Consider the following 21,486-nt stretch of genomic DNA (forward strand, 5'->3'; position numbering starts at 1 on the left):
AAGCCCTGAGCACCACTGGGTGTGACTCAAAAACAAAAGCAAAAAAGGAAACAAGGAAAACACAGCCAACTCCTTTCAAATAAAATTTCCCAAGTCGAGGGGCTGGAGCAATAACACAGCGGGTAAGACATTTGCCTTGCACACGGCCAACCCGGGTTCAATTCCCAGCATCCATATGGTCCCCTGAGCACCGCCAGGAGTAATTCCTGAGATGCAGAGCCAGGAGTAACCCCTGAGCATCGCCGGGTATAACCCAAAAAGCAAAAAAAAAAAAAAAAATTTCCAAGTCAAACTTTAGCGCCTAACTATATAATTTGTATTTTTTACTATCTCCTTCCTCTTATCTTACGCTTATGGGAAAACAGGAACTATGTATTAAAATGTACATATTTGGAGAGAGAAGACTGGAAAGTGATTGTGAGCCCTAAGTAACTATGCGGTGCTAAAAATAATTCATTAAAAAATCTGATTATCCTAGAATAGAGAGCCAGCATTTAATTGCTCAGCTTGAGATCTACAAACACCTTACAAATTTTTATAGAGTAAACTAGTTCTCATTTAGAAAAACAGAAGGCATGTAACACGCAGAATTCTACATCTGCTCTTGGACAGTACAGCAGATAGAGTCCTGTAAGGACAAAGGACACCCTCTCTTCTTCTTCTTTTTTTTTTTTGCTTTCTGGGTCACACCCAGCAATGCACAGCGGTTACTCCTGGCTTTTCACTCAGGAATTACTTCCGGCAGTGCTGGGGGACCATATGGGATGCCAGGAATTGAACCTGGGTCGGCCGAGTGCAAGGCAAATGCCCTACCCGCTGTGCTATCGCCCAGCCCCTTCACATCCTTTCATTGGGTGAGGTTCATGGGGTCAACATCAACACCAAAGACAAAATTTGGTCAGTCATATGTCAAGCTTTTATCCCAAAGTTTTATCCAATTCTGAAGTTTTCTGGTTGAACCAAATGTTCCATCAGGGCTAAAGAGAAACAGGGGCCTAGAATCAAATACTTTTTCATTTAAAAAAAAAAAAATCCATTTGGTGTCAACTATATGACAAGACCTGCAATACAAATGCTTCGGGTGAGCACCTTGTAATACACACCTGCATTGGGGTAACAGAGGACATAGGCCTTGGTAGATTTTCCAATTGTTTCAATAAAAGGTCTCATTTCAGCTGCACCCAGAGCACAATTTAATCCAATACTGGGGAGGAAAAAAATAAAATATTTATTTAAAATGCTCATTACATACAAAGTTATGATAAAGTAAGGATTATAACATAAAACCAAGCCGATAATAAACCTTGTGCCTCAAAGCATGTTGATTTGACTGCTGTCAAAGTCATCTCACTGAGGCCTCACGGAACATGGATATTTTTGTTTGGCCTCCAATGTCAGATTTTAGAGCTAAAGGACCATAAGTATGGGAAGTTCACAGTTTGGCTAAGGGAAATACTGTGAAGTAGAAATATACCTGCAACTGCCTCTTCTAATAAACATCTTATGTGCAAGCAATATTTAAGCGGGGGAAAGAAGAAAAATCTTAGACGAAGAAGGAATATTAATGGTAAAGAAAAGAGGCTCTGTGAATCTAAAGGATGGACCTTTAATCCTTGCTCAGTAACAGACTTGAAAGATGACCTTGAACTTCAGATTTTTCCTCTTATAAATTAAGCAGGTTTCTTTACCAGCTTTGACTGTGAAACCAAAGGGCTCTCTGTTTCACAAAATGAAATGTAATATAATCTCAAAACAAATCAAAGTAGAATTTGTCTAACTAAAATAAAGAGAAGGGACTGAAACCCCTACAATAGCACTCTCAGGGGTCCCAATGGACTTCAAGAATTAGACATGAGAGGCTAGAGCGACAGTTCAGCAGGTAGGGCGTTGGCCTGCTGACCCTGCTTCAATCCCCAGCATCCCATATGGTGCCTCAAGCACCATCAGGAGTAATTCCTGAGTGCAGAGCCAGGAGTAATTAACCCCTGAGCAGCACTAGGTGTGACCCAAAAAGAAAAAGAAAAAAAAAAAAGGAATTAGACATGAATCCACCAAATCATGGGATTCTACTCTTTTTTTCAGATATTACTAAATTTCATTTTCTATTGTGCCTACATGCCATGGGATTCTGAAAATTAAATCCTAGATCAGAAAAGGGGTATTATTGGAAAACCTGAGATCCAAATAAAACCTAAACATTTTTAGTTCTTAGCAATACGGCTTAATTTTCACCAAGTACCATAGTTATGCAACATGTTAACAAAAGGAGGAAAAATACAATGAAAATAATCTAACAGTACATAGGAGTACTCTGTACTATCTTTTTGAAACTTTTCTTAAGTCCAAAAATACATTGATTTCACAAAAACTCAAAGTACACATATCATCAAAACCTTTGAATACAAGAGAAAAATAAGATATGCTCTTGGAGACTATTTTTCACACAAGGCATACAATTCAAGACATCCTGACAAGGAAAACGAAGATATTTTAAAACAGATGTAAAAATCTATGTTAATGTGATGATAAAAAAAAAAACTGAGAACTAGAGGCTGGAGAGCTAGTACAGTGGGTAGGGCTATTTGCCTTGCATATAGCCAACCCAGGTTTGATCCCCAACGTCCCTGAGCACTGACGGGTGATTCCCCAGTGCAGAGCCAGGAGTAACCCCTGAGTATTGCTGGGTATGACCCTAAAACCAAAGCATAATAGAATCACAAAAATTCACAACTGGGGCTGGAGTGATAGTACAGTGGGTAGGGCTCCTGCTTTGCATGCCGACTTCCCATATTCAATCCCTGGCACAACCTGTGGTTTCCCAAGCCCCACTATGTGTGATACCTAAGCATTGAGCCAGGAATAAACCCTGAGCACTGCCAAGTGTGGTCCCAAAACAAACAAACACCTTCAAAACTTTAGAGGCCAGGGATAGCTCAATAAATAGGCTAAGTACACACTCGGCATACAAGAGGCCCAGGTTTGATTCCCCAACCACATGGTCCCCTAATAATCTCAGCTATGGCCCAAACACCAACATTTTTTAAAAATTTAAATGCTGACAATAGTTTTTTTTTTTTTTTTTTTGCTTTTTGGGTCACACCCAGCGATGCTCAGGGGTTACTCCTGGCTTTGCACTCAGGAATTACTCCTGGCGGTGCTTGGAGGACCATATGGGATGCCGGGGATCGAACCCGGGTCGGCCGCGTGAAAGGCAAACGCCCTACCCGCTGTGCTATCGCTCCGGCCCCATCTGACGATAGTTTTAAGGTGCTATTACTGACACAAGCATGGAACTGCACTCCAACAAGCCACGCATGTGCTCCCGTCCCTGGAGCTACCTTCCACAGCCTCTATTCTTAGTCTTAAAACTATGCGAGAAAGACCTCTGATGGCTTGCAGAAAGGGCTGAAAATTCTTTAAGGAAAGTCAATATCATCGGCAAGTGACAGTGGAAATACACGGACACGATCTCACATATTGTAGCCACCAAAAATATCCCCCTTAAAGAAATGAAGCATGGGGCTGAGGTAAAGAGTACTAGGTTTAAGGCACAGGCTTTACATGCAGCCACCCCGGGTTCAAATCCCAACACCACAGGGGTCCCTGGAGTGACTTCCAAGCACAGAGCTGGGAGTATGCCCTCTAGCCCAAACATACTCCTCCTGAAAAAAAATAAAAAAAAGAATGGAGCAAGGAAAGAAGGATCACTCACCACAGCGGGTCCGCATGAGACACACTGATGACAAATGCCTCTCCAGTCTGTCCAGAAAGAGTCCTTCCACTTTTATCAACAATTGTCCCTGAAATCTGAATTCAAAAAGTAAATTCAGTCAAGAACGTAGACCTTGGGTTAAGGATATAGTCACAAAGACAAAATATAAAATAGTCACACTGACTTTGCTCTTCCATAAGGACAAGAACTGTGGAACTTGAGGGTACGGAGCCACCCAGCAGGCCAACCTGTACCTGCAGGGTGAGTGCATCAGCGCCTTCAGACGTCCCTATTCCCGACACTGCTGCTGTACCTCTGGCCAGACCCCAACAACTTGGGACCAAGTCTCCCAAGAAATTAAACCACCAAAAGTTAGGCATGTGGGAGTCATACCCACAGACCACGTCCAACTCAGCTATACACGCTCATTTATCAGCCTTGTTTCAGAGACCCATAAATAAACCTTGAAAGAGATCAAAATCAGACCATTTAAGTGCACTAATGGCTGTGATTCAAAGACTCACAAATGAATCTTGGAAGAGAATAGCACACTGCAAAGATGTCTCCCCGCCAAAATCAGACGGATTTCACAGGCGCATCTCAGAGACGGGCAGGTCTGTCCCTCCGCCTACCCCAAACAAACCCTGGCAGCCACAAACCTCCAGAACTCAATCGTCACTCATCTCGAAACCCCCGGGGATGAGAATGAACCTACTGAAAAACCCAGGTATGCAGGACCAGTGACTGAAAACTCCAGGCTTCACGGAGTCAATGATGGGCAATGTCCCCCCATCTCCCCTCCCTTCTGGCTTCCTGGCAGTCATGCCCACAAACTGCCTCTGGGAACCATTTAAGCACATTAACAACTATGATTCAGAGACTGACATATGAATTTTGGAAAAGAACAACATGCCACAGAGATACCTCCAAACCCCAAATCTTTCAAAAATTTTAAAATTCCAGGAGCACACGGCCACTTTTGTGGCTACACAACATCTCATACTATTCATAACAAGCAAAACAAAATAAATTATTTAGCATCTGCCTGTGGGGCAGGCTTGGGTGGTGGTGGGAAAATTAAAATTAATGGTGGTGGGAGGGGCTGGAGTGATAGCACAGTGGGTAGGGCATTTGCCTTGCACGAGGCTGACCCGGGTTCAATTCCCAGCATCCCATATGGTCCCCTGAGCACCGCCAAGTGTAATTCCTGAGCACAGAGCCAGGAGTAACCCCTGTGAATCGCCAGGTGTGACCCCAAAAAGCAAAAAAAAAAAAAAATGTTAAATGTATAGGGTTGAGTCACTGAAGAAAACACTGACAGTGAAGGCCAGAGTGATAGAATAACAGAAAGGCATATGCCTTGCATGCAGCCAACTAGGGTTCGATCCCCAGCATTCCATATGGACCCCTAAAAGCCCACCTGGAGTGCTGCCTGAGCACAGAGCCAGAAGTAAGCCCTGAGCACCACTGGGTGTGCCCCCTCACCCCAAGAAAAGGTAGATGGTTCTTTTATTTTCTTTTCTTCTCCCATTTTTATTTAGACACCATGCTTTACAATGCTGTGATTAGCAGAGTTTCTGGCATAAAATATTACAACTCCAAACCTACAACAGCATCAGCATTGCTCGACCAAGGTTCCTACCCATATTCCATCCCACCTCCTTAGTAAACCCATTCTTTAAATTGTTAGAGTTTAAAGGACATGTTTACCATAGTGATGACCCTTCTGAGTTTGGTTAACATAGTAACTTTACTTCTGCACCACTAAAATGTGGAATGTCAGCAGCTGGGGCTGGAGAGATAGCACAGCGGGTAGGGCGTTTGCCTTGCACACGGCCGACCCGGGTTCGATTCCCAGCATCCCATATGGTCCCCTGAGCACCGCCAGGGGTAATTCCTGATTGTAGAGCCAGGAATAACCCCTGTGCATCGCCAGGTGTGACTTAAAAAGCAAAAAAAAAATTTAAAATAAAATAAAATAAAATAAAATGTGGAATGTCCCTGATCAATGTGCCTATGTTACCACCATCCCCCTCCTCTTAATCCCACTGCACATTGACAGTCTCTCCCCTCCCCTTCACTGGCACTCTCATTTCTGTCATCCAAAACCAAGGGTGCATCCACGTTTGATAAAGTAAGTGGTTTCTAAAAGATACTACCATAGTTCTGCTATGCACAAAAACAAAAAACCTACCCTAAAGATGACATTAATCAAAAAGACAAAAATCACTATACAAACATTTTGGAACTTACAAAGATAGGCCTGGAAGCATACTGCTCTTCAAAAAGGTTCTGGACTGCAAATAAGGCTGCCTGTTAAAGAGAGGAAAAGAACATCTTCATATCTGGGAGACTGTCCAAGATGAGTTTTACTAGCTGATAAGAATGAGCTCCTTCCCCATCCCTGATACTACAATTATTCACTGGGAAGAAGAAACACATTCTCCGGACAAAGTTCATCCTCCCTGCTTCCCTTTCTCGGGTGTAACACCATACAGCTTAGAACAAAATCAATGCTGTCTGAAAGCTCTGCTATGAACCAGTATCCCATGGAGGAGGAATTGAAGGGCTGCTCATTCTTCTTTCTCTCAATCAAAATTAAACACACTTTAAAATAACACACACACAAAATAGTAAAACTGAGCATAGCCAGATGTGACCCAATAAAAAAAAAAGAAAGAAAAGGAAGGAAGGAAGGAAGGAAGGAAGGAAGGAAGGAAGGAAGGAAGGAAGGAAGGAAGGAAGGAAGGAAGGAAGGAAGGAAGGAAGGAAGGAAGGAAGGGTGGGTCAAATGTTTCAATTTGATGATATATGAATGGACATGGAGAATATCATGCTCAATGAAATGAGTCAGAGGGAGAAGAGCAGACATAGAATGATCAACTATGAATTTAACAATACTGAAATTTTACTGCACCCTGAAGGAACTAAAATAGAAGCCAGAGAGATAGTGCGGAGGTTAAGGCATTTGTCTTGCACATGGCTGATCTGGATTCAATCCCCATCACCCTATTCTGTCTCCCAAGCACTACCAGGAGTGATGTGTGAGTTTAGGGCAGGAATAAGCCTAAGCACCACCGAGTGCGACCCCAAAACAAAACAAAACAAAATCGGTAGAGAGGGGGCCGGGGCGATAGCACAGCGGGTAGAGCGCTTGCCTTGCACGCAGCCAACCCGGGTTCGATCCCCGGCATCTCATATGGTCCCCCAAGCACCGCCAGGAGTAATTCCTGAGTGCAGAGCCAGGAGTAACCCCTGAGCATCACTGGGTGTGACCCAAAAAGCAAAAAGAAAAAAAAAAAATCGGTAGAGACCAGAAACATAGTACAGCAGGTATAACTCTTGCTTTGCACACAACAGACCAGATTAAATCCCTGGTACCAAATATCCTTCCAAGCCTACCAGGAGTGATCTCTGAACTCAAAGCTAGGGGTAAGCCCTGAGAACCACTAGGTTTGACCCTCCCAAAAATTAAAAATTAATTTAAAAATGAAAAAAAGTTAAAACATTCAGTGATTGGGCTGGGAATATAGATTAATAGTAGAGCACCTATCTTACACAGTGAAGACCTGGATTTGATGCTGAACTCTTGAGAGTGTGTGTGTGTGTGTGTGTGTGTGTGTGTGTGTGTGTGTGTGTGTGTGTGTCTGTGTGTCTGTGTGTCTGTGTGCATACACATAATAGTTTTTTCAGGGCTGGGAAATGGCTAAAGGACTGAAGCACATCCTTTGCAATGTGGGAAACCCAGGAACTCAGATTCCCCGGAGCAGCACCAGGAGTAGTCCCTGAGCACTGTCAGATATAGCTCTGAAATTAAAAACACATTAAATGATATATATAGATATCTACATATATTTATATCTATATCTCCCTCTCTCTATATATATACTCAATAATAAAATGGAATAGAGGTAATTGAACTTAGATAAAGGCTAAAATTGCCTTCTTATGACATTAGGGAATTCATTACAGTGCCTACCTCAGCATTCCCCGTTTTTCTGACTTAACTCACCTTGGCATTGGCAGTATCAAAAATAGTTTCAATAAGTAAGATATCAACCCCACCATCCAGAAGTCCTTGGGCCTGCTCTCTGTATGCTTCAACAAGCTCATCAAACGCTGCAAAAAAGGGAAGAAATCACAGTCAGCCACAGTCATCACCAAGGCCCGAAGGCTAAGACATGCGGAGATCAGGCCTGGACTCTGGTCAAATACCTGCTGCCAGCTCATAATGCATAATTAAAGGGCAAGACCATATTCTGTAAGAAATGAAGTAAGGACTATGGCAGTAGATAGAAGTTAAACCAGTAACTGAACACCGTGGCTCCCAAACACTTGCCATAACATCTCCCCTTAGAATGAGTTAAGAAAGCACATAATGTCATAAAACCATGCTTTACGTTGACTCTCTTTAAAACAGATCATCCTTACCACAAGTTCTCATTAATAAAGGGATGATTATGGGGATTAACTAGAGAAATGTCATGCTGACATGAAGACATCATAGACCAACCACATTCCCTCCAGCCTGTGGTAAGAAGCTGCAAAAGTGTGGATTTTTCTCCTGCCTTCGGGCACCAACTCGGATCAGGAGGAAACCAGCCTGACGGGCAATTTTAACTTCAAAGAAGAGTGTTCGATGACTTAGGTTTTCTTAGAAATATATTTTCTTTTCTGTTTTGAGTTGGTTTTGTTTGGAGGTCACACCCAGGGGTGCTTTATTTTATGCCTTTTGGGTCACACCCGGTGATGCACAGGGGTTAGTCCTGGCTCTGCACTCAGGAATTACTCCTGGCAGTGCTCAGGGGACCATATGGGATGCTGGGATTAGAACCCGGGTTGGTCGCGTGCAAGGCAAATGCCCTACCTGCTGTGCTATTGCTCCAGCCCCAAACACCCAGGGGTGCTTTAGGACCATGCAGTGCCTGGGATTGACCCCAGGCCGTCTGCATCCAGAGTGCTCTATCCAGTCCCTCCAGGAACATTTTGAGGAGTGGAGGAGAGGTGAGGGGGGAGTTCCATATGGGCAAACTGGGTACAGAAGAGCCAAACATACAAATTCCTAGTTACAAATCCCTAGCAATAAAATAAGTAAGTCAGGATGGTGCAGCATACAGCACCAGGTTCATGGCATAGTACTACAAATCTGAAAACGTGCGAACAGTAAAGGGGCTAGGGCTGGAGAAAGAGTACAGTGAGCAGGGCAAACCCTGGTTCAATCCCCAGAACCTCATATGGCCCTTCAAGCCCTGCCAGGTTTGCTCCTGGAACCAGAACCATGAGCAAGCCTGATCATTATTGATTATAGCCAAAAGAACAAAACAAAACAAAATTTTTTAAATTTTTTTAAAAGGTGAGGGGTTGGAGCTACAGCACAGCGGGGAGGGCATTTGCCTTGTACCTAGCCAACTCAGGTTCGATCCCAGCACCCCATACAGTCCCCCAAGCACTGTTGGGAGTGATTCCTGAGTGCAAAGCCAGGAGTAACCCCTGAGCACCGCTGGGTATAACCCAAAAAAGCCAAAAAAAGAAAAAAAAAAACAACCTAACGGAGAAGACAATTTTTATAACATTGTATTTTGTTGTATCAAATCATTGATACCTGAAAACAATAAAATGGTACATACATCTATTATGCTTAATGATTTAAAAAAAAATTTCACTGGCCAAAGTCTAGAGCACATGACTTCTTTCTTTGCATGTGAGAGCTGTGTTAAGGTCCTTGGTCCAGCATGGTCCCTGAGCATCAAAGCAGCTCTGAACACCTCCAGGTGTGATTCCACACTCACAAATACACAAAAAGAAACCTCTTGAGTTGTCTATTTCCATTTGAGAGGTCAGCCGTCTCCCCCATTTTACCTCTAAACAAACAAAAACACTCAGCCGAAGAGCCTACAAAGTACACTTACATTTGTTTATAATATATAAGTGTACTTAATCCTCTGTTGCACAAGACAAAGAAAAAAGTGAGCTTCTCACTGTCAAGCATAGCCCAGAGACGGCACGACTCACACACAGCCCAGGATAAGCAGCGATGCAGGGAAAATATGGCGTTGCTACATGGAACATTTTGTAACCAAAGTCTACAAACCTGAACTTTTCATTGGCACAAAATTCATTATCGGAAATATTGCTGACATGCAATCAACCGTTGCTTTTTGGTTCTGATAGCTTCTTCTAAATTTGTATAGTCTACCGCTTAAGCGATTTAGGCTTTGAGATTTTACATAAAATATCAATATTAAGTACACTTATGTTAGTTTTTAATATTTATAATGCTAGCATATTTGAATAATTTAAGACTGCTGCCAAGTGAATTATTTCATAGTACTTCAAGATCTAGTATACATATTTACTCAACTTCTCATTTTTTCCAGAGATGATAATTCATGTACAATTGAAAGCAAGCTTAAAAAAAATAGCTAGTTTTTTTAATCTACATTTCTACTATATTCAAGGGACCATTGTAAACCCTTAAAACAGACTTAGTCATGACAACACTGAGCTAGAACCTATCACTGGCCCAATAATTGGAACAGATTAATGAAACATAGAAATATCTGCCCATTATCATGGATTATATATGGTAAATACTCACTGATATTCCTGTAATCTGGTCTTTCCACGGATGGGGACACAGACAGCGTCTTATTAGTTGGACCCAAAGATCCCGCCACAAACCTTTTAATTCCTTTAGGGAAAGGAAAATGAGAATAAAATCTGTAAACAGCCCCATCACTGTGTCAAGAGTCAATATAGACTACTCAATAAATGGTATAAGACAAAATAAAAAGCCTAAAACAAAAGCCTACAATGCTCTGCTCATAACAATGATATCCAAAAAGGAATAATACCTACCTCTGTTTTCCTTAACTCATATGACAATAAAACTTGATTTCTGGGCTGGAGCGATAGCACAGTGGGTAGGGCATTTGCCTTGCACGTGGCCAACCCGGGCTCAATTCTCAGCATCCCATATGGTTCCCCAGCACTGCCAGGAGTGATTCCTGAGTGCAAAGCCAGGAGTAACCCCTGAGTATCCACGGGTGTGACACAAAAAGCAAAAAAAAAAAAAAAAAAACGGATGTGCACATACTATTGTAAGCCAATCCTACACACACACACACACACACACGCACACAAATCCAAAACTTTGTTTGTATATGTGTCTTCAAATTGTTTCTGTAAGTAATCCTTCCCTACAACTACATCTATGTTTTAAAAATTTACCTCTCTCCCTATTTCAAAGAAATTTTGCAGGTCCTGAACTCATGACTTTTTTTTTTTTTCTTTCATGGTATAGGTCTCAAACCCAGGCCTCATGCATGCAAAGTACATGCTTTACTACTGAATCACATCCCTGAACCTGAGAGATCCTGAAGTTAGTATCAAGTCTGCAACAGCTCTTCACAGTAGCAATCAACTTCAAATATCCTCGGATGTTGTGTCTCTAACACTTTAGCTCAGGTCCTTCCTAGCTAATCAGAATTAAAGCTCAAAACTCAAGTAGAGGGGCTGGAGCGATAGCACAGCGGGTAGGGCATTTGCCTTGCACACAGCCGACCCAGGTTCGATTCCCAGCATCCCATATGGTCCCCTAAGCACCACCAGGGGTAATTCCTTAGCGCAGAGCCAGGAGTGACCCCTGTGCATTGCTGGGTGTGATCCAAAAAGGAAAAAAAAAAAACTCAAGTAGAGGGGCGGAAAAAGAGTACAGCACAGCACAGCAGGCTCTTGCCTGCACATGCCTGACCCAGACTTAATACCTGGCTACCTTGTACCTTGATACCTTGATACCACATACACTCCCCTGAACCCTGCCAGGAGTGATCCCTAAGCACAGAGCCAGGAATAAGCCCTGAGCACTGCCAAATGTGGCCCCCAACCCCAGTCCCACCCAAAAAAAAATTAAAGTAAAAAGCAGAGTTATCTAACAATTTTTTTTTGGTTTTTTGTTTTTGGCTTTTTGGATCACACTCGGCGATGCACAGGGGTTACTCCTGGCTCTACACTCAGGAATTACTCCTGGCAGTGCTCAATGGACCATATAGGATGCTGGGGATCAAACCTGGGTCAGCCTCATGCAAGGCAAACGCCCTACCTGCTGTGCTATCGCTCTAGCCCCTATCTAATCAGTTCTTAAAGTTCAGTAAATTTAGGCTCTCCGCCGAGATGCAACCCGGGTGGCCACACATTTGTGCGGCCGCTCTGCTGCTGATTGACCACGATCCGGAGGCCAGCTAGACTACTTTTGGTACCAGCAGCTGCTTGCAGAAATTTCTCTCGACTGTGAACTAAGCCCGAGGAAGGGAAATGATGCAAGTTCTAATATAAATCTCCCTGGACTTAGTTACTAAAATACAGAAATCCCAAACCACGTGGCCGCTATTGCTATGGCTATCGCGGCTGCACAACTTCGTATCTCTTCACTCTCAGCAATGGAAAACTAATTATCAAATGCTGCCTTTTCAGCAGGGCTGTTTTTTGGGGGGAAACTCCAACAACAATAGTGATTTTTGTGTTAAAATATGGAATTTAACCAAGGTAAAGAGAAAGTAAACTGAAATTTATCAGCTATGCAGGCGGGGGGTGGGGGGTAGGGGGGTGGGGGGGTTGGGAGGTATACTGGGGTTTTGGGTGGTGGAATATGTGCACTGGTGAAGGGATGGGTGTTCGAGCATTTTATAACTGAGACATAAGTCAGAAAGCATAACTTTCCACATGGTGATCCAATAAAGTAAATAAATTTAAAAATATATAAATAAATAAAAGGGCAAAAGGAGAAAAGAAGTTCAGTAAATTTAATGAGTAAGCTTCAATTCATAAAGCATGAAGCAGAAATATTCAATAAGTTCTAAAAATTATTTGAAAACCTTTCCTCTAGGGCAAGTGCATCTAAAAGAGGATGAGAATTTGTTTTCATTTACTTATCACATAGGCTCTGCTGTGTTTTACAATTAACTGGGAAAGACTGACAAGAAGTAGAGAACCCAGTGTGTGAACAGGTTACAAGCCCAAATATTCTTTATTGTCCTCAAAGCTGAATAATAACGTGCAGGCAGAAAAAAATGTCCTCACTTTCCCTGTATTAGCTAATTAATATCCTCTAGTCTGGGCCAGAGAGACAATACAACAACTTGCTTTGCACATGGCTGACTTGGGTTCTTTCCCAAAACCCCACCAGGAGTGATCACTAAGCTCAGAGCTACAAATAAGCCCTCAGCACTGCTAGTATAGCCAAAAAAAAAAAAAAAAACCAACAACCATCCCCACACCCGCCATACACACACCAAAATCAAAAAAGGGGGCAGGGGGCGCTGGAGCAATAGTACAGCAAGTAAGGCACTTGCCTTGAACAGAGCCGGCTTGGGTTTGATCCCCAGCGTCCCATATGATCCCCCAAGCCCTGCCAGCAGTGTTCTGGGAGTTCAGAGCCAAATATAAGACCTGAAGCACCAAAACAAAACAAAACAAAACAAAAAATATCCTCTAACCTGTAACTCTGTTGGAGTAACTGTCTACATTCCTCTGGATTTAAACATTATCTCTCAGAAACAGAGCTCCTATAAATGGCTTCAATCTTCATTAGTATGCCGGTATCTAACTTCTTCACAAATTTCGCGTTATATCTTTCCTGCTGGCAATAACTTCACATTTCCAAATGCAAAGGGCCTCCATAGATTTCTCTTTTTCCTTTCCTCCCTCAGAGCCTCCCCTACCAGCTGGTGCTCAAGTGTTCTTTAGGGCAGTCAGCCAGGAGGTTATTCTGGGGAGGTACTTTTCAAATCCCAGCAAGAATAAATCGAATGCCGCACTCTTTGGGTGCCTCACAGAGTCTTCAAGAACATTATAGTGGTATGAAGTGGAAAATAAAGAGTCTCTTCTTTTAGTGTGTGGGGAGCGGAGGGGGGAGCACACCTGGTAGTGCTCAGGGCTTACTTCTGGCTCTGCACTCAGAGATTACTTCCGGTGGGCTCAGGTAACCATATGAGATACCAGGCATCAAGCCCAGGCAAATGCCCTACCCACTGTGCTAACACTACAGGCCCTAAAACAGTGTCTCTTTACCTCTAACCACTGGCATAAAGATAGTTGGATTTTGTTTGTTTGTTTGTTTGCTTTTTGAACCATACTGTGTTCAGGAATTATGGATCGATCACTCCCAGTGGGGCTTGGGGACCACATGGGCTGCTGGAGATCGGATCTGTGTTGTCTGCATGCAAGGCAAGCACCCTACCCAATGTGCCCTAAAGGTAGTTTTAAAAGGATGCAACCAAATATCTTAATAACCAAAAAGCCAGCTATTAACCTTATTAACTTCATAATAATGTTTCCAAAGAGAAAAAAAAAGTTATGTTAGCTATAAACATATTAGGAAGTCATGGATGAAGCTACAAAGTTAGTTAAGATATAAACCCTGGGAAAATATCTAAACCCTGAGCGTAGGCCCACTGGAATGCTGGATTATTAGACTCCAGAGAAGTGGCCTACAAACCAGTGTATCTGCACTGTCACCGCTAAGCCAACTGTCATCAAAATAAAACAGCACAGCAAGGACTTCACAGGAATGCTGAGGGTGTCAGAGGAACCATTTCTATAAAATTAGGAGGCCCCTTACCTGTCTGGAGCGTTACCTCCTCGGCTGCCTTTCGGGCCACTCCTGCAGAGCATTTGTTCATCCGGTAGGCCTAACACAAAGGGTAGAAATGTCACTCTGTCCTTCTGTCCCTCCTCACAGCATGTAAGAAACTCACACACTTCTAAAACCCAGTTTAATTCAACAAGGAAATAAGAGTCAACAAATTTTTCTGAGGGTTTGAATGAAATCCAAATGGAATAAATAAGAAATTCTATGACTAGCCCCAATAATGAACGCAATTGGAGTGCCTCTGGTAACTGCTTTTATTTTAATTTTTTTGTAAATTTTTTTGTTTTAGTGAGGCTCAGTGATTTGCAATACTGCTAATGATGGTTTCCCATGCACATAAATGTACCACCATCCCCATTGTCCATGAACCCACCTTTCTCCCCGAGACGCCAACACCCTTCCCTTTCAACATCCCCCAAACTAACTCAGGTGTGTGGATCACTTCTCCCATTGTGTTGCTACCTTGCCATGTAAGAAAATGCATTTGTGTCCACTTACACACAAGGGACCTAGTGTTGTCAAATTCATACAACAGGAGCTGAAGACACAGCTCAAAGGGCTGAGCACTTTACATTCAGGAAGCCGGGATTCTAGCCCTAGTACTACATGGTCATGGCCAGAAGGGACCCCTAAGCAGAGAGCTGGGAAAAACCAGAAAAGCCCTAAACACCATCAACACAAAACAGTGTACACAAACAGAATAATGATTTCCAGGGCCTGTGGGAAGGCCTGTGGGCAGTCATTGTTTAATGAGGATAGAATGTCAGTTTTGCAAGATGAAGATATAGTAATAATGGTAGCACAATGATGTACTAAGTGCCATTCACCTACATAATTAAAAATGATTATAATGGAGATTTTATGGAATATCTATTTTACTACAATTAAGTGGGGGGAGAAGAAGAGGAAACTAATCTGCCATCCTCTACTTAAAAGGTTTCGCAAACTACACCACGGCTAGTTATGCCTTTATCACTTTATTCACAACCACTGAATTAGTATCATTTTTATTTAACTATTACTTGCCCATAAAAGAAGCCAGCTGGAAAACAAATGGGCTACTTTGTAACGAAGCAGAAGAGAAGGGGCAGGCTGGAGCAACAGCACAGCGGGTAAGGCATTTGCCTTGCACACCGCTGACCCAGGTTCGATCCCCAGTATCCCATATGGTCCCCCAAGCACCACCAGGAGTAATTCCTGAGCACAGAGCCAGGAGTGACGCTTGAGCATCGCTGGGTGTGACTGAAAAAAAAAAAAAGAAAAACAGAAGAGAAGGGGGTATGGTGCCGCCCAGCAGGTCAACCTGTACCTTTGGGGCAAGTGCATCAGCAGCCTGATGGTGCCTTCAGGCTTCCTGATACCCCAAAATTGCCGCTGTGCCTCTGGCCAGACCCCAACAACTTGGAACCAAGCTTCCCAAGAAATTAAACAGCCGAAAGTTGTATATGTGAAAGTCACACTCACAAACCACCTCCAGTTCAGCTATACAAGCTCATTTATTGGCCTCATTTCAGAGACCCATAGATACATCTAAAAAGAGATCAAAATCAGGCCATTTAAGCATATAAAGGACCATGACTTAGAGACTCACACATGAATCTCTGAGGAGAGCAGCACACTGCAAAGATGCTTCCAAACCCCAAATATTTTAAAAAATTTTAGAATTCCAGGAGCACATGGCCTCTTTAGCAGCTGCATGACATCTCTTACTATTCATAACAAGCAATACAAAATAAATGATTTAAGCATCTGCCTATGGGGCAGGCTTGGGTGGTGGTGGGAAAATTTGAAATAATTGGTGGTGGGAAGGTGTAATGGTGGTAGGATTGGTGTTGAAATGTTGAGTGTAAACAATTGGTGTGAACAACTTTATGAAAATAAAATTTTAAAAAACTTTTTAAAAAAGCAATGTGGAGGGGCTAGAATGATAGCACAGCGGGTAGGGTGTTTGCCCTGCATGTGGCCGACCCGGGTTCAATTCCCAGCATCCCATATGGTCCCCCGAGCACCACCAAGAATAATTCCTGAGTACAAAGACAGGAGTAACCCCTGAGCATTGCCGGGTGTGACCCGAAGAGAAAAAAAAAAAAAAAAAGCAATGTGGAGTTCATGCCTGCTACAGTCAGAAGAGATTGAAATCACAAAGGATACTTAAGTAGGTGTTTTTGACTCTGCAGATTGGGTGATAATGTCACTAGAAAATCCAATATTCCAAAGGCTCCTGAACATCTGAAATATGGAGAAAAAATGAATTCTTACCAGATTTTCAAGTCCATAGTCGGCTTGAGCAATACTAGTACTGCTGAAAGTATTTGTTTCAATAATGTCTGCCCCTGCCAGTAAGTACTCCTGCACCAAGAGATAAGCAATGCAAATGTGAGCGAGTTTAGGAGTTCTGTCCCCAACAGTAAATGTTTTTATATAGCATTATCATCACTAAGCAACTTTGGACCACTTACTAAATGGAAGGCCCTACAGAAGAGGTTAATGATTTTACAGGAAGGTAGTGGTGTAAATAAACAAATAGAATTTTATCAAATTCTGATAAAGGTTCACATGCAAATTGAGTTATATGACTTACGTTTCATCACTTTTCGGAGTTTCAGTTTTGTATGTGAAAGTGTCATAACCATCCTTCTCTGGGAGAAGGTACAGATATAAAATCCGGTGTGTCTGGCACTGAAGAGGCACTTAACAAACACTGGTTCAGTTCTCTTAACTTTTACCCGCTTTAGCATGATCTGATCCCCGATGAATCACTGTCTCAGCACTACTTCTGTGATTTCAGTTCTAAATGTGATTATTTCAGTTAACATCTCCCACTCCCTCTATTCCCTTACTAAAACCTTAAGAAGTTGATACACTCCACTTCTTTTTCTACTTTCAGTTTTTGGACTCTACTCTGGCCAACGTATGATGTACATTCTGGAATCTCTCAACACCCATGATTTCCTAATAGTGAGTAAAACCAACCTTGCCTATAGTGAAAACACTGAAGAAAAAATGAAAATTAAAAACAAAACAAAAAGAAAAAACAAGGGGCTGGAGCAATAGTACAGTGGGTAGAGCGTTTGCCTTGCACAAGGCCGACCCGAATTCGATTCCCTGCATCCCATACGGTCCTCTGAGCACCACCAGAGGTGATTCCTGAGTGCAGAGCCAGGAGTAACCCCTCTGCATTGCCATGTGTGACCCAAAAAGAAAAAAAAAAAAACAAGATTTACATATTTATAGAAAGTCAAAATTACACTAAACAACCACATTACAAAAATAAATAAACTATCACTGTATCACTGTCGTCCAGTTGTTCATTGGTTGCAGGCACCAGTAACGTCTCTATTGTGAGACTTGTTGTTACTGTTTTTGGCATATCGAATATGCCAGAGGTAGCTTCCCAGGCTTCCCCATGTGGGCGGGATACTCTCAGTTCCTTGCTGGGCTCTCCAAGAGGGACAAAGGAATCGAACCCGGGTCGGCCACGTGCAAAGCAAATGCCCTACCTGCTGTGCTATCGCTCCAGTCCAAATAAACTACAATATCTCTATTTTATAACCTTCTATACGGCTAATAAATATTGCATTTATCTACATACATCCACGTAAAAGATTTCTAAAAGAACTACTGAGCAAAAAAAAAAAAAGATTCAAATACTAAGCATGGTTCGAGCATTGTATAACTGAGACTTAAACCTGAAAACTTTGTAACTTTCCACATGGCGACTCAATAAAAAAATTTAAAAAAAAATAAAAATGTTTATGCCAAAAAAAATAATAAAAAAATAAAATACTAAGCATGAAGTTTAAAGCATACATATATATAAAAAATACTATGAGTTTAAATACATACATACACACATATATATTCCACAACTTATGATGGTTCAACTTTACAATGGTATAAAAGTAATGTACCAGAATTTCCCAGATTTATTTGGTAGATATTCTCTTTTTGTGAAAAATCAAAATAAAATAACTGGAAATCTAACTTCTTTAAGTGAACAGGCAGAAAACAAACCTCCCCCACACCCACCCCCAAGTACCCCAGAGACTACTATGGTTTGGGAAATACTGCAATCTACTGCAATCAGAAGTTTGTGAAGGTCTGTACACATTCAAGGAAATATATATATATATATATATATATATATATATGTGTGTGTGTGTGTGTGTACATATATATACATATCTAATACATATATATTCGACATGTATGTGTATACACACATATGTATGTATATAAATAACAAATGAATCTCGGAGGAGAGTAGCACTCCACAGAGAAGCCTCCCCACCCTCATCAGGCTGATTTCACAGGGCACCTCAGAAGGGGCAGGTGTGTCCCTCCGCCTGCCCCAAATGAACCCTGGCAGCCGCAAACCTCCAGCACCCAATCGCCACCATGTTCACAGCGGACCTTTCACAGGCACATCCTGAACCTCTCATACATGAAAATGAATCCTCTGAAAAACCCAGGTATGCGGGCCGAGTGACTGAAAACTCCAGGCTTCACTGAGTGGGGGATAGGTAACCTCTTCCCATCTCCGGGCCCATCTGGTTTCCCGGCAGTCACGCCTGAGAACTGCCCCTGGGCTCCATTTAAGCACATTAAGGGCCATGATCCTGAGACTCATAAATGAATCTCGGAAGGGAGATTCTCCACAGAGATGCCTCGAGATCCCAAATAATTAAATTAATTTAATTTCCCAAGAAAGAAGGAAAAATTAAAAACAACTTTCTCACCTAAAAATAAGACTAGTAAATTAACCAATAATATCCATATGAATCAGGCTATACAAAGGTATTAAAATCACTTTTCAAGATATTTAATACTCATGGTATATAATTAAAAATTACAAATTATGAAACTGTCAAGCAATAAATTGTAATTTAATTTCAAAATTCTGAGTATAAGAACTAGATTAAAATATAAATTAAAAATATAAATAGCTGTTCTGTCATGATACTGATATTACAAGTACTATGTTTAGTTTTTTGTTGCTGTTGTTGTATATCAACTATCCAGACCTTATTTTCACAATAATAAACCTCTTTCTAATTAGAAGACATATATCTTAAATCCAATTAAATTTCCTTTAATGTTGTATAAAATTTTTAATTTCTCTAAAATAAAGTTTAAATGTTTTTCTTTTCATTCTTTACCCTCTCTATCTTCTTTCCTGGCTTAAAAGCCCACTCAGGCGGGGCTGGAGCAATAGCACAACGGGTAGGGCATTTACCTTGCATGTGGCCAACCCGGGTTCGATTCCCAGCATCCCATATGGTCCCCAGAGCACCCCTGAGAGTGATTCCTGAGATGCAGAGCCAGGAGTAATCAAGCCCTGAGCATCACCAGGTGTGACCCACAAAGCAAAAAAAAAAAAAGCCCACTCAGGGGCTTGGATGTGATGCTCAAATTACAATCCTCTCTCATCAGTTTTTAAATATCTTTGAAACAAGCGCCCATGAAGTCAAAAGCTCAATCCAGGCACTTATAGTGCAAACATAACTTGGGCGTTCTAGTAAAATCAAACAACAGGGGATCTAATCTATAGTCACTGACTCCACTAGAAATAACTGTGAGAATAATTCAGTCCTTTTCCCTTTATTCACCCATAGAACACAAGCATGGTTTCTACAGCCAAAGAATTCCAGGAAGTCTGACTGGAATAAGCAGTAGGAAAACTGAATGAAATATAAATTATTGGGGCTGGAGTGATAGCACAGTGAGTAGGTCATTTGCCTTGCATGCGGCTAACCTGGGTTCGATTCTCAGCATCCCATATGGTCCCCCAGCACCGCCAGGAGTAATTCCTGAGTGCATGAGCCAGGAGTAACCCCTGTGCATCACCGGGCGTGACCCGAAAAGTAAAAAATAAAAAAAAAATTTAAAATATAAAAAATATATATATAAATTATTGGTTAGTTTTAGTAGTTTTGGGGTCTTTATTTAGAAGTGTGATGATGCTGATGTGAGCAGAAACAAGCAGTAGTAATTTAAGTAATTTAACTCTTGTTCATATCAATTAGCTACCAGTAAAATTGGTTTCCTTATAAACTATTTTGTTGAAAGTGGCAGGGCCTCAGAAGGGGAGGGAAGAGGAGGAAGGGAGAGGGAGGGAGAAGGAGGGTGAGGGAGAGAAGGAAACTGCCTGCCATAGGGAGGGGGGAGGGGGGCAGAGATGGGAGGTAAACCAGGACCACTGGTGGTGGGAAAATTACAGTGCTGAAGGGATGGGTGTTGTGACTGAAATCCAATCACAACAACTTTGTAACTGTGTATATCACTGTGCTACAATTTAAAAAAAGTTTTTTAAAAAAGTGGCAGAGTCAGAGAATATAGCAGAGCTGATAAGGCACTTACATTGCACACAAGTGGCCCTGGTTCAATCCCCAGCACCACACATGGTCTCCTGAGCATGCCAAGAGTGATCCCTGAGCACAGAGCAAGGAGCAAGCCCTGAACACAGCCAAATGTGCCACCCTCTCCACCCCCCTCCCCCCTCAACACAAAGATTTTGCATGTGTGAGGCCCTGGTTTAGATCCCCAGCAAAAATAAACCACAAGCAAAAAAAAAAAAAAAAATGGAATGTTTTAAAGGCAATTAAAAACCTTCCCTTCTCTACCATCTTATCTTGAATATTCAACACAGTACATAACTTTTATTTGGAGTCAAAGGAATCCTTTCTGAACAAACGACTTCTGTCTTCCATATCCTACAAAGACGGTACACAGTGACCTGTCCTTGGCATGCAAAACCGCTCAGAGTGATGGAATGAAAACATTAAGAAGCTGGAGACACTTTACCTTGTGAATCTGATAAATGATATCTGGCTGAGTTATACTCAAAATGTCATTGTTGCCTTTCAGTGGCCTGGGATGAGCTTTAAATTCTTGACCTCGGAAGTCTTCTTCACTTAGCCGGTGCCGCTGAATCATGGTCCCCATCCCTCCATCAAGCACCATAATCCTCTCCCGTAGAATGGCTTCAATCTCACCCGGCTGCTGTGTTTTCTTCATCTTGGCTTTAAGGAAAGTTGAAAAAAAAAAAAGACTTAAAAAAAAAATTAACGGGGAAAATGTGCGTTGAGAGGAAGTTTACAATAATTTTTAACAATTCACAATACGG

General features: G+C 41.9%; 1 protein-coding gene across 1 annotated transcript in view; it reads right to left on the reverse strand.

Annotated features, from left to right (window-relative positions):
* Positions 1–21,486, reverse strand: part of MTR (5-methyltetrahydrofolate-homocysteine methyltransferase) — a 123,070-nt gene that overhangs the window by 96,109 nt on the left and 5,475 nt on the right. Inside the window, exons 2-9 of the mRNA XM_055147501.1 lie at positions 21,165–21,382; positions 16,620–16,709; positions 14,331–14,400; positions 10,311–10,403; positions 7,725–7,831; positions 5,966–6,025; positions 3,713–3,807; positions 1,104–1,204 (exon numbers count right to left, since the gene is read on the reverse strand). Of these exons, the coding sequence (XP_055003476.1) occupies positions 1,104–1,204; positions 3,713–3,807; positions 5,966–6,025; positions 7,725–7,831; positions 10,311–10,403; positions 14,331–14,400; positions 16,620–16,709; positions 21,165–21,377 (829 nt within the window). The 5' untranslated portion in view covers positions 21,378–21,382. The remainder of the gene's footprint in view (positions 1–1,103; positions 1,205–3,712; positions 3,808–5,965; positions 6,026–7,724; positions 7,832–10,310; positions 10,404–14,330; positions 14,401–16,619; positions 16,710–21,164; positions 21,383–21,486) is intronic.

Source organism: Sorex araneus, chromosome 9 (assembly GCF_027595985.1).
Source record: "Sorex araneus isolate mSorAra2 chromosome 9, mSorAra2.pri, whole genome shotgun sequence".
NCBI lineage: Eukaryota > Metazoa > Chordata > Mammalia > Eulipotyphla > Soricidae > Sorex > Sorex araneus.